General features: G+C 38.8%; 1 protein-coding gene across 6 annotated transcripts in view; it reads right to left on the bottom strand.

The window, feature by feature from the left end:
* Window positions 1–16,979, bottom strand: part of PECAM1 (platelet and endothelial cell adhesion molecule 1) — a 108,441-nt gene that overhangs the window by 61,935 nt on the left and 29,527 nt on the right. For all 6 annotated transcript variants that reach the window (XM_069063963.1, XM_069063964.1, XM_069063965.1 and 3 more), the window contains exons 6-10: window positions 14,254–14,502; window positions 8,498–8,773; window positions 4,289–4,576; window positions 2,553–2,660; window positions 380–407 (exon numbers count right to left, since the gene is read on the bottom strand). In XM_069063963.1, the coding sequence (XP_068920064.1) occupies window positions 380–407; window positions 2,553–2,660; window positions 4,289–4,576; window positions 8,498–8,773; window positions 14,254–14,502 (949 nt within the window). The remainder of the gene's footprint in view (window positions 1–379; window positions 408–2,552; window positions 2,661–4,288; window positions 4,577–8,497; window positions 8,774–14,253; window positions 14,503–16,979) is intronic.

Here is a 16,979-nt window from a genome sequence, read left to right as displayed (position 1 = left end):
TGGGACTTGAACTCAGGACTTCCTGGCTCCAAGGTCAGCTCTCTATCCACTAAGATATATTGCTTCATGAACTTGCTAATTATCAGAATACATGATATGTGTAATATCTGTGTGTATATTTTAGGGATTATATATACAGTAGAAATTTAATAAATGTTTGTTGGAGTGACACAGTCTCTTCCCTCAAGGAAGCAGGAATACAGGGGTTTTTAATTGGGTTTTGGGGATACCCTAGGGATCCCAGAGACCCTTCCAGGGGTCTGCATAGTGAAAAGCCCTTAACATTCTCTATGTCTGAGCAAAAGTAACAAATTATTCCCTCTCTAACTTCACTTCATAAGTCAATTTCAACCCCTTTTGCCAAAATAAACAAACTGACCTGGACATCTCCACTGGCATCTGTTTTGCTTTGAAGGAAAAGGAAAAAGTATGTTAAAATTCTTTGAATCCCAATAATAGATAATAAGAGATCATATTTACACAGTGATTTGAAGTTTGAAAAGTAATTTACATATAAAATTTCATTTGAAACTCTCAACAGCCTTATAAGGCAGATACTATCATTATACCCATTTTACAGATGAGGACAATGAGATAAACAATAACATAAGTAACTTGCCTAGATAGCAATATATTGTATATAAATCATGTTTGACTGGCTGTAAAGATATCAATAATTTGTAAGGAAGAGGGAAAAGGAAGTCCAGTACTCCAATATTTCAAAATCAAATTAATTTACAATAAAAAAAATCAAACAAAAAAATTGTCATTTTTTTGGCCATATATGAATGGGCTTCAAGAACGCCCTGTTTCACAAGAGCAAGAAATTAAGCTTCAAAAAAATCTGAACTTATCTTCCCACTAATCCAGGGAATCTGTCTATCCAAGGTATCATTGTTCACTATAAGATTCAGATTTGTTTTTTAATTAGGGCCCATCTCTACATAATTTAAATGAATAAATTGAGTCTATTCTTTTCTTCTCAACTCTAGACTGATGTAGGCTAAATCCAGGGCCAGCCCAAGGCAAGACTCTGAAGTTAAAATGTTCCTTTCCATCATCGCTCTAGCACCCATGCCTCCCTACTGTCCTCACACTGCCCAGGGCCCACCATTCTGGCTGCTAATATTGCTACATCTATCCCTCTCTGACATAGCTAAAGCAACATACACTACAGTCTAGACCTTCAAGATCCTAGCCAAAACAATACTCAATTAAAACTGACCTGCTCAGGTATCTTCAATGTTCCATTCTTTCAGGACCTTGCTGATGGGCTAGCTAAAGTGATAGGCTAACTTCAGCCAGGGCATCAGCAGAAAGTTTTGATATATTTTTGTACTTGTATATTTGTATTTTAACAGGTGCTTACTCCCAAAGAATTGACTTATAATGGACACGTCACACATTCTAACAGTTTGAAGGAGAAATATTTGAGAGGAAGTGTAGAGTTGAGAATAGCTTTCTCTCTGAAATTATACCACCCCTATTATATCAGTAGGCACAGCTCTGATCAAACTAAAGGGACTGGCTTAGATAGTTTAAACCCAAGTAAAATCTAGCACTAAGAAGTTAATTTCCTGTCTCTTTTCAAATAGATTTATAGTCAATCAAAAATTCTTTCCTTCTGACCTCCTCTGTCTCCCAATCAAAAAAATAATGCCTTTAATTCTATCCTGGCAACATCTCTATACTTGTAACTACAAGATTTAAGTACCTGCCCAGGCTAAAGTACAAACCCCAGATCTATTTGAACTCCTTTCATTTTTTAAATAGGTATAGAAGCTGAGATTCAGAAAAAGGAAGTGGTCCCCCAAGGTCACACATTAAGGTAAGAGCCAAAATGAGACTAGGATCCAGACCTCCTCATTCCCAGGTTATTGGCTACCCAAGCCACACACTAAAGATTACTATCAGTATAGAATCATAGATTGAGGGCTGGAACTAATCCAAATTACAAATGAGCAAAATAAAGATCACAAAGGGGAAGGGATTGGCCCAAGGACATACTACTAATACATGATAAGGAAAGAACTTGAACCCAGACCCTGAGTCCAAAGTTCTGTTTCTACTCTCCTATGCTATAAAAACATCATGAAATACTCTACTCAGCTCCCACCATATGCAGCACCTAGTAGTATAATTACCAAGGCCCCTGAGAAGTGGAGCCCCTTATTTATCATATAAATCTACTACTGTTGGGATAGCTAGATGGTGCAGTGGATAGAGTGCCAGTCCTGAAGTCAGGAAGACGCATCTTTCTGAGTTCAAATTTGGCCTCACACTTACTAGTTGTTTGATCCTGGGCAAATCACTTAACCCCATCTACCTCAGTTTCCTCATCTGTAAAATGAGATGGAGAAGGAAATGCCAAATCACTCTAGTATCTTTGCTATGAAAACCTCAAGTTGTTTTTTTGGGGGGGAAGGGGAGTTCCAACATGAAGAGTTGGATATGACAAAAATGACTGAACAAACAACAAAACTACTGGACTTAGTTAACTTCTTTTCAAGGACAATGCATGGATGGAAAAAAAAAAGACACACATTACTCACCCTTTGCTTTCTTAAGAAAGTACCATCTGGCTACAAGAATCAGTGTAATGATTATGGCACCAATGATGAACACTGCAATAAGTCCCTTCATCCATGGAGCAAGAGTAACTGAAAAGGAAATCAATAGTAACACACTTACACTCTTATGCTTGAGTTTATAAAGATTTTACATGTGTTATCTCATCCTAGGCTCACAACAACACTGTGGGGTAGATACTATTATTACCATAACCTAGCCCCCTCCTACCTTTCTTACACCTTTTTCATAATTGTGCTCTTCAATCCAGTGACAGAAGCCTCCTGGGAGCTCCACAAACAAAATGCTCCATCTCTTGGTCCAGGCATTTTCTCTGGCTGTCCTCCATGCCTGAAATGCTCTCCCTCCTCAGTTCTGCTTGTTGCACTCCCTGGCTTCCCAGAAGTTTCAGCTAAAACCTCATCTTTTATTGAAAACTTTTCTCCTCCCAACCCCTCCATTCTAGTATTTCCCTCTGTTAATTATTTCCTACTGATCCAGTATATAGTTTGCTTTGTTTCCATGTTGTCTCCCCAAACAGATTGTAAGCTCCTTGAAGGCAGGAGCTATCTTTTGTCTCTTTTTACATTCCCAGTGCTTAACATAGTGCCTAGCACATAGTAGCATTTAATAAATGTTTTTTGATTGATTATCCCCATTTTACAGAAGAGAAAACTGAGGCATATAGTGGTTAAGTGACTTGCCTATGGGTATAAAAATAGTTAGAGGTGGAATGTGAACCTAGGTCTTCCTGACCCCAGGTTCAGTGCTCTAACCACTACATTACACTCTCTTTCCAACTAGAAGGAGGTTTTCTAGACTTTCAAGAAACTGCTTTAGAGGAAGGCAAAAAATTAAACTCACTTCCATAGCTTCTGCCACTACTTTCAAGTTTAGCATTTTTCTCTGAGGTACTCAAGGTGTATAGACAGCACACAAATCACCTTCACTCCCAACTTTCAAGACAAGTGGGTTTTAGATTGTCCTTTCCATTTCTCAGCGAGGACTAACAAAGTGAAACTGAGTCACTGGATCATAAGATTTAAATCCATAAAGGATCTTAAGAGATCAGCTGTTCTAGATGCCTCACCAATAGGGAAACTGAGGTGCAGCAAGATCATCTACTCATTTTTCACATGCGGAAATTGAGATCCAGTGTCACATGCTGGGTTTCTAGCCCATGTCCTCTGTTTTCAAATTTAGCACTTTAATTACTATACTACATTAGCTTGCCCTACTTAGCAATTGGCAAACCCAAACATAGGACTTGGGTCTCATAATTCTATTGAATGTACTCTAGAATAGTGATTCTCAACTGTGGGTTGTGGATCACCTGAGCTATTGCAACGGGTCAATCTCATTAAATGACTCACTTCTCTACATAAGTAACATATTTATCGTCATACAAAGAATAAATAATGTTGTGTACATATATGTATCATTATTTTTCAAATGTATATAGATGCCATGGTGATGAATAAAATACAAATACATTTATCATTGTGTTGTTGAAGTTGTAATGATTCTTTGTTATTTTGTATTTCTCTTAATCTACGAATATCTAGGGCCTTTGTGGAGCATTAAAAAAGAATTCCCACTGTTGTAAAGACCAGGAACCTTTGCTCTCAAAGGGCAGTTCACATTGTCTCCTAGAAATAGTGCCCTCATTGTTGGCGATGCCTTTCAAGGACCACAAATCACTGCATGGGTGATGACTTACCTTTGACTGTAATAATGTTACTCTTTGGGATCTTGCTGTGCAGGTTGGCCCTGTTGGAAGCTATACAGTAATACTGCCCTTCATCCTTCTTGCTGGCCTGTAAGGTGTGCCAGATGACTTGGGTGTCATTTGAGGTTTTTTCGAAAAAAGGGACTATAGCGTTATGTCTGTAAAACTTATAGTGAATAGGCCAAGACCCTTCATCGGTACTGCACCGCAACACGACCTCTTTCCCACTCTCTACTTCCTCATGGAGCAGAATGGATAAGTTGACCCTGGCAACTGGAACTAGAAGAAAAGAAACAGGATAAAAATCTTTAAAAGTGGGGGGGGGGGGGAAAGGGGGAAACAAATAATAGGCAAAAGTCATCACTGATAGTTGGCTTTAATAGAGGCCTATATTGTGAATACAGTACTTAACAAAGCCAGAGGACCATCTGATGGGAAGGTTTTTAGAGGGGATTCTTGTTCAAGTTCAGGTTGACCAAGATGGCCACTGGCGTTCCCTTCCCATACTGACATTCTATGATTCTGAAATAATAACAATTGACATCTATCGAACACAAAATACTTTACAGACAATATCCCATGACATTATTACACATTAACTCTGTGAGATAGGTAGTGAACACATTGTTATCCCACTTTACAGATGAAATAGGTGAGGAACGGAGAGATTTTAAATTACAAACTCACACAAATTTAAAAATAGTAGGGTTATATGTTAAGAACTAAAAAGGAACTCGGAGGACACTGAGTCTACCCAACCCCACCCCACCTCACTTTGAGGATGAGGAAAGTCTTCATGAGGTGAGGGGACTTCCCCAAGGTTACAATGGGTAGAAAGTGGCAGAGTTAAAATTTTAACTCAATCTTCTGATTCCAAATTCATCATTTTTTACTGTACCACACCACCTCCTCCACAATCTTGTTGTTAGCTTTGGAACTGCTTTTTTCTCTTCCAATTCACTTCCTTCCTCAAACTAAATCATTCAGAAATTATAAGGAACTTATCAAAGTTGAACTATTAACATTCCTACATGGAAAAATGATAATTGGAACTGATGAAACTTTTCTCAGTATGAAAATAGTTGAAGGGAATATAAATATATATATATATGTCTATATCGGAGGGTATACGGGCATATGAATACATATGTGAATGTGTGTATATATGTTGATACGTATACATAGATAGAGGGCACAGGACCAATTGAACAGGAAGAGATAATACTTAAAAGGTGAAATTAAGAGGTGAGAGAGGAATATAATGAGAGGAGATGGGGAGAGACATAATGGGGTAAACTATCTCATATAGAAGAGGCAAGGGAAAATGGCTACAATGGAGGAGAAGAACAGGAAGGCAAAAAGGGAATGTGTCAACCTTATTCTCATTGAATTTGGCTCAGGGAGGGAATGACATACACACTAAATAGGGTATCTCACCCTACAAGACAGTAAGGGGGAAGGGGATGAGAGGGGGGATGATGGAAGGGAGGGCAGGCTGGGGGGGAGGGAAGTTGGAAGCACCCACTTTTGAAAAGGGATGGGATCAAAGTAGAGCATAGAACAAGTGGGAGGTGGGATAGGAGGGAGGGAACTATAGTCAGTCTTTTACAATATATATGGTAATGTTTTGCATTAGCTACACATGTTCAACCTATACTGAATTGCTTATCTTCCCAGTAAGGGTGGGTGACAAGGGAGGAAGGGATTGAATCTGGAATTCAAAGTTTTAAAATCAAATGTTTAAAAAAAAGAAATATATATATATATATACTATTATTAATACTATTTCACATGAAATTGGGAAAGAAGATATACAGGCACTGGGGCATAGAGATCCACTGGAAAAGTCGAAAGGGGTATGGGAGAAAATATGGGAGAGAACAGATTGGAGGAGGGGATATCCTGTGGGACTGCTATTTTGAGGGGGTGGGTAGGGGAAAAATGGGGAGAAAATTTGTAACTCAAAATCTGGCGGAAACGAATGATGTAAATCAGAAGTTAATAAAGCATTTGAAAAATGAAAACAACAACAAAAACTAAATCATTCCCATGTTCTCTAGACTTTCCCCAGCTAAGCTGACTCATTTCCCTTCACCTCACATTCTTCTTCAACAAGCAATGCTCTTGGAGTCTCCTTCTCACCAGTCACTGTGCTGGCATGTTACTTTACATATCATTTGATCTACATCCTTATATTATGGAATATTAGAGTTGGAAAAAAAAAAAAAAAGAAACCTTAGGCCAAAAACCAGGTTTTGGACTACTTTTTAATAAATGGTGGCAGGAGTACCCATTGTAATGAAATCACAGATATTTTCAAGTATTTAACAAGCTTAGTCTTAATTCCCTCCAGACTAATTACATGCCACTCTCCTTAGGTTCCAGAGAAACTGACCAACTTGTTGCTCCCTGTATTTCCCTGACATTCCATCTCCTATAGCCATGACTTTGCCCAAGCTGTCCCCCATGCCTAGACTGCCCTCTCTATTAACTTCCGACCCCCAGAATCTTTAACTTCCTTCAAGATTCAGTTCATTTGCCATTCCTACACTAAGTCCATCCTAATCCTCCATACTGACTAATACAACTGTTCTAACATCCATTACGTCAAAGGTAGACGACTTTCTGTTTCCTATCTGCTTTTTTTGTTATACTGGGCTTCTTGTAACCACAGATGATAACCAGAAACTTTCCCCATCTTTCTTTTTTTTCTTTTGGTGGGGAGGGGTGTTCTCTTTCTGATTTCTTTGCTTCTCAAGCCTCTGGAGTGAGATGTAAAAGCTGATGTTGAATCGACTGCGTTATTCACTGTGCTTGCTTTAACTTTTCTATTTTGATTTCAGGAAATCTAGAATTCCTCACATTCTTTACTTTTCTACATGTTCCTGTTTTGTTGCTTTATTTGGGCAATTTAAGTTTCCTCCCAAACATAACTACTAGATAGTGACATCACTTCCAGTATCTTTCCTCTGGTCTTCCATAGCTTTCTCAAATTGTTTTGCCATGGGATGGGGGTAGGGTTGATGATAGTTCTACCTTTCACCTTCTTGTTCTTAATTGTCATTTTCTTTTCTTTTTGCTTTTTGGAGGGCAGTTGGGGTTAAGTGATTTGCCCAAGGTCACACGGCTAGTTTTTTGTATTAAGTGTCTGAGGCCACATTTGAACTCAGGTCCTCCTGACTCGTGGGCTGGTGCTCTATTCACTGCGCCACCTAGTTGCCCCACACCTTCTTGTTCTTACCAAGGTAATGTTCACTGCTATTGTGCAAAGTCATTGAATTCAAAGTGGGACCATCCTACAACATTATGACACTATATCTTTTTTCTTTAACTCTTTCAAGTCACTGTAACACATTTACCAGGGTGCTAACCCAAGTGGCATCACCAGAAGCTATGATTATCATGAATATTATTCTGGCAGTATGTTAGGGCTCTGGTGAGGTTTTCATAGCTACTGTAGCAATCTAAAATTCCTATTGTGCATTATCACCTTGGCCCCTACTTTGAAGTTTGTCTCCCTCCCCATAACATGAATGATACATTAGGTTTTGAAAGAGTTGTTGTTGTTATCATTATCATCAATCAATCAGTAAACATTTAGCAAATACCTACTATGTGCCAGGCCCTGTGCAAATGGTATGTTCCTTAATGGTAAGTAATATTTTATTCTTTGTCTTTTAATCACCAGTAGAGGGCAGCTAGGCAGTACAGTGGATAGAACACTAGGCTTGGAGTCAGGAAGTTGAGTTCAAAGCTGGCCTCAAACACTTGCTAGTTGTAAGATCCTGGGCAAGTCACTTAACTGCTATTTGCCTCATTTTCTCATCTGTAAAATGGGGATACACTGGAGAAGAAAATGGCAAGCCACTCCAGTAACTTTGCCAAGACAAAAAAGTCCATGGAGTTACGTAGAGTCAGACATGACTGAACAACAGCAACCAACAAATAGTACCTTGAACATATCAGTCATTTACTAGATAGCTGCTGAATTGAATTGTCCAAGATCACACAAGGAATAAATGCCTGAATCAGGATTCAAGCCCACGTTCTTGGACTCCAAATTCAGTGTTCTTTTGGCATCACCAAACCTCTGGAAATATCATTTAAACCCCAGGGATAGTGTCCAAATTTTGCTCTGAAGCAATAGAGTTCCTTTAAGGATATCAAAGTATTTTCTTTACTTCTTACATATCAACTTACCTATCACCACGACATTCAAGACATCACTAGTCACTGACCCTTGGGAATGGTGGTTTTCTGCGACACAGGTGTATTCCATCGTTGCAGTGGGCCTGTCCAAGAATCTTGCTGGTTGATTGGAGAATATCACTTGCTGATTCTTACATACATTCATTTTACAAAGACGGTACCTAATTGGTGGTGTCCCGTTTATTGACTGGCAATAGAGTTCTAAGAGCTGCCCCTTTATTACTTCAGATTCTGAGTTATGAAAAATTCTGGGCTTAGAGACAATTTCTGGGGGGAAAAGGAGAAAAAGTAATTGAGAAACTACTGGGGACACTTGAAATTCATTCTTTCTAATATGGAATGCTACAAAAGTGTACTTAATTAGTTGCTCAAGGCCAATTCTACAAACAATGATTTGATTAGGATAAATTCAGAAAGAGAAAAGCAAATCTTTTATTTAATTAAGATAAAAGTAGTACTTCAGACCTATTGAAACATCCCAATCAGTCTTATCATTTAGAAAGGTGACCAAAAAATGCGCCCTGCCAAAAAAATATTATGCAGAGTTTTTAATTAATTGATTGATTGATTTTTAGTTTCCTACATTCACTTCCATAAGATTTTGAGTTCTAAATTTTCTCCCCTTCCTTTCCTTTCCCCTTCCCCAAGATGGCATGCAATCTAATATAGGCTCTACATATACATTTATATTAAACATATTTTCACATTAGTCATGTTGTAAAGAAGAATCAGAACCAATGGAAGGAACCACAAGGAGAAACAACAACAGAAAAGATAGAGCAGATAGTCTGCTTCCATCGGCATCCAGACTCTGTACTTCTTTCTCTGGATGTGGATGGCATTTTCCATCATGAGTCTTTTGGAATGGTCATAGATCCTTGCATTGCTGAGAAGAGTTAAATCTATAAAAGTTAGTCATCACACAATGTGACTGTTACTGTGTTCAATGTTCTCCTGGTTCTGTTCACTTCACTCAGCATCAGTTCATATAAGTCTTCCCTGGTTTTTCTAAAGTCTGCCTGCTCATCATTTCTTATGGAACAACAGTATTCCATTACATTCAGATACTACAACTTGTTCAGCCATTCCCCAACTGATGGGCATTCCCACAATTTCCAATTCTTTGCCAACACAAAAAGAGCTGCTATAAATATTTTTGTACATGTGGATCCTTTTACCATTTTTATGATCTCTTTGGGATACAAAGTGGTATTGCAGATACCACTGCAGAAGTGGTATTGCAGGGTCAAAAGGATATGAACATTTTTATAGCCCTTTGGGCATAGTTCCAAATTGCTCTCTAGAATGGTTGGATCAGTTCACAACTCCACCAAAAATGCATTAGTATTCCAATTTTCCCACATCTTCTCCAACATTAATCATTTTCTTGTTTTGTCATGATAGTCAATCTGATAGGTGTGAGGTGGCACCTCAGAATTGTTTTGATTTGCATTAATCAATAGTGAATTAGAGCATTTTTTCATAAGATTGTAGACAGCTTTAATTTTTTCTCTGAAAACTGCCTGTTCATATCCTTTGACCATTTATTCATTGGGAAATGATTTGTAACCTTATAAATTTGACTCAGTTCTCTATGTTTTAGAAATGAGGTCTTTATCAAAGAAACTGGTTATAAAAATTTCTCAGCTTCCTGTTTCCCTTATAATCTTGGTTGCATTGGCTTTGTGCAAAAACTTTTCAATTTAATGTAATCAAAATTATCCATTTTGCATTTCATAATGTTCTCTATCGCTTGCTTGGTCATAAATTCTTCCATTCTCCATGAATCTGACAGGTAAGCTACTCCTTGCTCTCCTAATTTGCTTATAGTACCTATACTGAGTTTTAGATATCTCTTCATTTTAAAAAAATCAGTTCAATTTTGAAAACTATTCATTCATTTCTTACTATATGCCAGGCACTAAGCTGGTGTGATAGTAATGGCAATTAAAGATTCCCCTGTATTGGCTTGGTTTTCAAACTGATTGTGTTAAAACCCAGAGCTTGTTAATCCCACCTGTGGGATGGACTTGTTGATGTAAAAAGAAAGTCCTGAACTGGGAGGAGCTGGTGACGTAGATTTGGAGAGACAAGAGGGAGGCAGAAGAACTTTTTGGAAGCAGCACCCACGTGGAGGCAGAGAGAGAGACTGAGAAGGATTGCTGGGGGCCACTTTGAATTGCCCTGGACTTTTGAGACCTGCCCCTGGAGCTGCCAAGGACTGAGGAGACATGGCTGTTTTGCTGGTACTTTGTCTGTCTGTTTTGATGTTGTTTTGCCAGATTTGTCCACTGGTGAAAGACTGTCCTGTTGAAGAAGTCCTGGAACCTGGATGTTGGCTAAGAGCTCCTGAGACTGTCCTGCAGACAGAGAGTGAATACTGTCCACTGGTGAAGGACAGTGCTGTTGTTGCAGGGGTCTGGGAACCTTTCTGTTGGTTCAGAAGCCCTGAAGAAGGATTTTCTTGTTGTATGTTTACAGAAATCCTGGGAGAGGGTTTTGCTAATGTTTTCAGGGGTTCTAGGACTGTTCTACAGACAGAGGATGAATTAATGAAGGGACTGGCAATGTATCTTGTGGCCTTGCTAAGCCTTGTCTCCCCAGGAACTAAGATTGCTGAGAACTTGCCTTGTGTCAAGATGAAGAAAAGACCTCCATTTGGGTATTAAGTGCTGTGCTTAAACTTGATGTAACTCTGGGGTAGATTCAATTGTGATCCAGGGGTGGGGAACTTTTGACCTTTTTGTGTTCTATGGTTGAACAAATGAATGTACTTTACTTAGATTGGAAACTAATCTCCATTTGAGAAGAGGGGCTTTGTGGTGGACTAAATGAAGGTACAGCCTAGGGGTGGGGTAGTATTTAGAACAGGGACTTTGTAATTGATTGAATGAATGGAAGGTCCTGGGGTGGGGTAGTACTTGGAGATTATTTAATCACACTTAGTAAATGCTGTATTTTGAATGATGTCATGTTTTGATCTTCTCTGTTCTTAGTTGGTCACTGAATAAAATGGAGAGCACCTATGCTGGTATTCTGAACCTTGGGAAGTTACCTTTGCTTGGCATTACATTACAGCTGGATACCAGGGATACAAAGATAATGATGAAACAATTCCTGCCCTCAAGAAGATTACATTCTGCTTTAGGAAAACAATATGTGAATATATTTATAATGATGCCTTCCTTATCTTTCCAGGATGGCTGTGAGGGTGATATGAGATAATGGTTAAGACTTCCAGACAAATGTGAAGCTCCTTAAGGTTGGGGGCTCTCTCATTTTTATCTTTGTGTCCCTAGTGCCTAGCACACAGGCACAAAATGTTTACATTTTATTATATTGAATTGATATACTTTGGAATGATAAAGCACTCAACAAATATCAGGGAGACAATGTTATCTATTTAAGGAAAGTATATACGTACATGTCTATGTAGTCACACATGTCCCCTCAATGACACATAAATATATTGACAACATATCCTTACCAGTGCCCTATGGGAAGGTAATACAGTAATACTATAGTATTATATATAATAAAGGTGAAAAATGGTCATTTGCTCCAACGGAGCCATTCAGTTGTTCAGTAAAGTCTATAAATTTTAAGGACTAATATTGACACAAATACAGTCTCATAGACCAGTGTTTTGCAGGGGGGAGTGGGAAGCAGAGGGAATTAGTGATAAACATTCAAAAGCACAGACCTAATGGAGTCAAAGTCTTGGCTTCAATCCCTGAGTAGGTCAGTTAGCATCATTTAGAACCCTGATCACAATTAATGATGCTATTGACCACAAGGTCAACTGACGCAAGAAAATGGCTTAGTATCCCCATCAATGCAAAAACAACTCATTCCCTGAGATGTTTCATCAGGAACATTATTTTCACTTACGATGGACAGCATATTTCTGATGTTTTCTAAGGCGCTTCCCCAAACACCTTATTTATTATGATAACCATTATTATTATCATCATTATTATGATTTTATCTGGACCTTTGATTTCACTGGTTTAGGCAATTCTAGTAATGAACCTTCCTCTATTAATGCACATGGGCAACTGCTCAAAAACGTATGGTCTTAGAAAGGTACCTGGGACACTAAGGGCTCAAGCGACCTGCCCAGGGTTAGTGTGCATCCTTTATGCCCATATATGTCTAAGAAAGGAGATAAAGCTAGGTTTTCTTGATTCTGATGCTGTCTCTCTATCTGTTGTACCACACTGATACTCATGATTCTCATAATCATTATCATTATTACTGGGGAATTATTATTAGGAATATCATCATAGGATGGATCCAAGGTAAAACAACAAAATCAGTGGAAATTGCTATTTGCAATGCTGGGAATACCCCCTCTTCCTCACCTTCTTCTTTCACCTGTGGAATTCCTATCTATCTTTTAAATCTCAATTCGAATGAGAATCCTTCCCAGATCCTTCAGCTTCCACCCACTAGCTGATAACACCTTTCTCCTCACATAGTATGATGTCTGACACTTCTTTAATTCATTGTCACATAATGCTGTGTAGAGAATATCTGTGCTGGTGGCTTATCCTCTACCCACCGCCCCCCCAAGATTGTGAGCTCCCTGAAAGTGAACCTGTATCTTACCTAAACTTTGCATCTCCCCCAGGGCTTAGCAGAGTAGGTTCCACAGACAGTAGGTGCTTAATACATGCTTGTTGAATGAATGAATTTTCAGCACCAACATTATATTAACACCAACAACACCAATGCTGATGGCAACATTCACATCATTATGGCCTGCTATGCCCCTTAGTATGTGCAGGACAGTGACATTTCACACTGATTGAGAATCCACCTGACCCAGTTTACCAACTTTAGTCTCGCTGCTTCTGGCTTTTTTAGTAAAATCATAGTACAAGACAGAACCCATAAAATGAAAGCCCAATTGTGACCATGCTGGTCTCCTAATCAAAAAAGCAGGGGAAAGGTGATGTTATAAGAGCAATGAAATACACATATATGCTAAGAAATATAGCACAACTGATGGTTGACTAACAAAAGGTGGAGAAACTAATTCCCTCCAGTTTTATTAGGTCAAGGTCAGACATTATGAATCATCCTAGTTTCAACAGAAACACAAACACAATGAAACCATATCAAATTATTTCTTGTCCCAATTAATTCACATACCACTGAGCATATCTATGCTTGTAGAATTGTACTTAACTGAACTGGATTGGTACACAACATCCTGGTATGGTACTTGGCATTCTGTTTGCTTCATCGCTCATCTCAATATAAACAGCTCTGTTCTCTTTCTACCATGTTGGGGCAACCCTTAACTATTCTCCAAGACATGGACAAAGAACCAGAAGTTGGATTTTTTTTTTTAACAAGAGTTTCTGAACAACCTCCCTCCTCCCCCCCCCCCCCCAGCAATATTCTTGAGTTGTCTGTTCAAACAAGCTGCTGTCTAGGCAAATTAGAACTTTGCCAAGTCCCAGCCCGGCCTTAAAGTTGGTATTTTCTGTCATGTGGTCAAGGATAAGCAAATAATGATGCTGGCAAGGAAGTCTTTCTAGGACACAGCTCTGAGGTGCTATGTTCTGCCATAAACATGCTCCTTTTCCATTGACTTCTTCATTTCTCTACTCACCCATCCTACCACTTCCTGACTCACCTTTCAATCGTGTTTAGAATTGAACACTAGCTAAACAACAGCTCTATTCAGAGTCTTTTCCATCTTTTGGTCTCCTACACATAAATAAACATTTACTTACCAAAAACAGATAACTGTACTGGATCACTTTCCTTGATGACATTGCGGATTGCAGCAAGGCATCTGTACGTCCCACTGTCATGTACCCAGACCCTCTTTGTAAAGTTCTGAGAATTTGTTATGGTTACATTCTCCTTCTGGATGGTGAAGTTGGCAAGTGGGGACCCTGAGATCTGACAGGACAGGTCTAGTTTCCCACCTTCATCCAGATGGTTGGAAGAAATCAGCAGCTTAGGTTTGGAAAATAATTCTGTAAAAAACAAAGAGCAAGAATGATGGTGGTTGGGCACCATTCCAAAGCTACTAAAGGAAAGGGAAGGGAACACTACCTAGAAGGATGTTTCCACTGACCTACTTTTTGACAGAAACAATCAACCCAATGAAAGATAAAAGGATAACAGGGTTGCCCTTCACAGACTGACTTTGCACAGTGCTTGGCACATAGTAGGTGCTTATTAAATGTTTGTTGATTAACACCAGCCTACCTCTCCAGGTTTATTTCACATTACTTCCCTTTCTGTACTCTCAGAGAGGCAGTATGGTGCAGTGGAGAGAGAACTGGCCTCAAAACCAGAAAGAGTTGGGTTCTCAGTCCCACTGTTGACACTTACAGGCTCCATGACCCAGGGCAAGTCACTTAGTCTTTCAATGCTCTAAGCAAACCTCTCATTTAGAAGGTGCTGACCTGAACTGGCAGACGTACTTTCTTCATCTAGGAGATCACTGTATCAATGAAATTACAGGTCCAGTCCCTATCCCACATAATCTTAAATTCCAGCCAAACTACTATTCCCTGTATTCCAGCTCTGGTATCCCTTTATCTGCATAGGCTATATAATGTACTCTCTCTTCATTTCCATTTAACAGTTAGGAGAGTCAGGAAGACAAGAGCTCAAATCCAGCCTCAGACATTTCCTGTGTGACCATGGGGAAATCATTTAAATCTGTTTTTCTCAGTTTTCTCATTTGTAAAATGGAGAAAATAATAGCACCTAATTCCCAGGGTTGTTGTAAGGAGCAAAAAGATAATAATTGCAAAGTCCTTAGCACAGTGCCTGGCACATAGTAAGCTTTATATAATGGTAGTTGTCATCATTATTATTATTCATTTTCAGCTTCAATAAATGTTCCTCTCATGTGCCACCTCCTATAGGAAGCCTCTTCCCGATCCTCCTAATTGTTAATGTTCATTCCCTCCTCAAGTTATCTTGTATTTAAACTGTGTTCATGGTTAAAACTCCAGTAGAATATACATTTCTTAAAGGTAGGGGCTGGCTAATTTTTTTGTTGTTCTTGTTGATATTATTTTGTGTCTGTATTTCCAAGGTTTAGCATACATAGTGTCTTAAGTATAATAGCAGGAGTTCAATAAATGCTTGTTGAATTGAACTGAGTTCAACCTGTTAAATTCTTGGATCAAAAATTTTAATGTTCGGCTTCAGACACTTAACACACATACACAAAACCAAGCCATGTGACCTTGAGCAAGTCACTTAACCCCAACTGCCCTCCAAAAAGAAAAAAAAATTAATGTTTCGGGGCAGCTAGGTGGTGCAGTGAATAGAGCACCAGGCCTGGAGTCAGGAGGACAGACCTGAATTCAAATTTGGCCTCAGACACTTAACACAAAAACTAGCTGTGTGACCTTGGGCAAGTCACTTAACCCCAATTACCCTCCAAAAAGCAAAAAAAAATTTTTTTTTTAATGTTTCTTATCCTGGGAATCACAGACTCAATAGCATATCAGAGTTGAAAGGAACATTAAAGATCCCTTAGTCCAACCCTCTCATTCTACAGGAGGGCAACTATGTGGGCACAATGGATAGACAACTGGACCTGGAGTTAGGAAGACCTAAGAACAAATGCTACCTTCAGTTTTCTCATCTGTAAAATGGGAATAACAATACCACTTACCTTCCACACTTGTTGTGAGGATCAAATAGGATGATATTTGTAAAGTACTTAAAGCACTATATAAGTGCTAGTGATGATGATGATAATGATGCACACTGAGGCCCAGAAAAATAAAGTGACTTGCTCGAGATCACTCAAGTAGTAAGTGACAGAATCAGGATTTGAACCCAAGTTCAATGTTCTTTCTAAACTAGGCCATAGGATCATAGATTTAGAGTTGAAAGAGACTTTATACTAATGGTATATTGGAATCAGTTCATACTAGCTCATGAGAGCTGATTATTAAAATTTCAGTGTGAACATTTACATCTTGGAAATATGTGAAATTCTACAAATGAGGACTTGATTTATTGTTTTGTTTATTGTCTAGACCTAAGAAAGTAATGGATAAAATGCTAATAATTCAGATTATGCTTAAAAGTATGTTGTATGTACATTTTTTTCCTATAGAGCTAATTGTTAAACATTTACCAGCATGCCACTACCTTATACATTTTCTAATCAAAACCGTGCATTTTAAAAATGAGAAAACTAAGGCCCTGAAAGGTTAAAAGCTTTGACTATAATTAGTAAACAGCAGCTCCTGGATTCCAACCCTGGTCCTTAAACTCCAAATTCAACACTCTTTTTACTGCATCACACTTCCTGCTTAGAGATCTAGTTTGTTTCCTGATAAGCTGTGTGTACAGTGGGGTGGGGGTGGGGGGATGGACAGAGACAGAAAGAGGAGGGAGAGGGGAAGGGAGAGACAGAGACAGAGAGAGACAGAGACAGAGAGAGACAGAGAGAGAGAGAGAGAGAGAGAGAGAGAGA

The sequence above is a fragment of the Petaurus breviceps genome, unplaced genomic scaffold (genome assembly GCF_028583685.1).
Source record: "Petaurus breviceps papuanus isolate PSGF00001 unplaced genomic scaffold, PetGlider_PUasm1.0 90617, whole genome shotgun sequence".
Lineage (NCBI taxonomy): Eukaryota > Metazoa > Chordata > Mammalia > Diprotodontia > Petauridae > Petaurus > Petaurus breviceps.
This window is presented reverse-complemented; position numbering and strand designations above follow the sequence as displayed.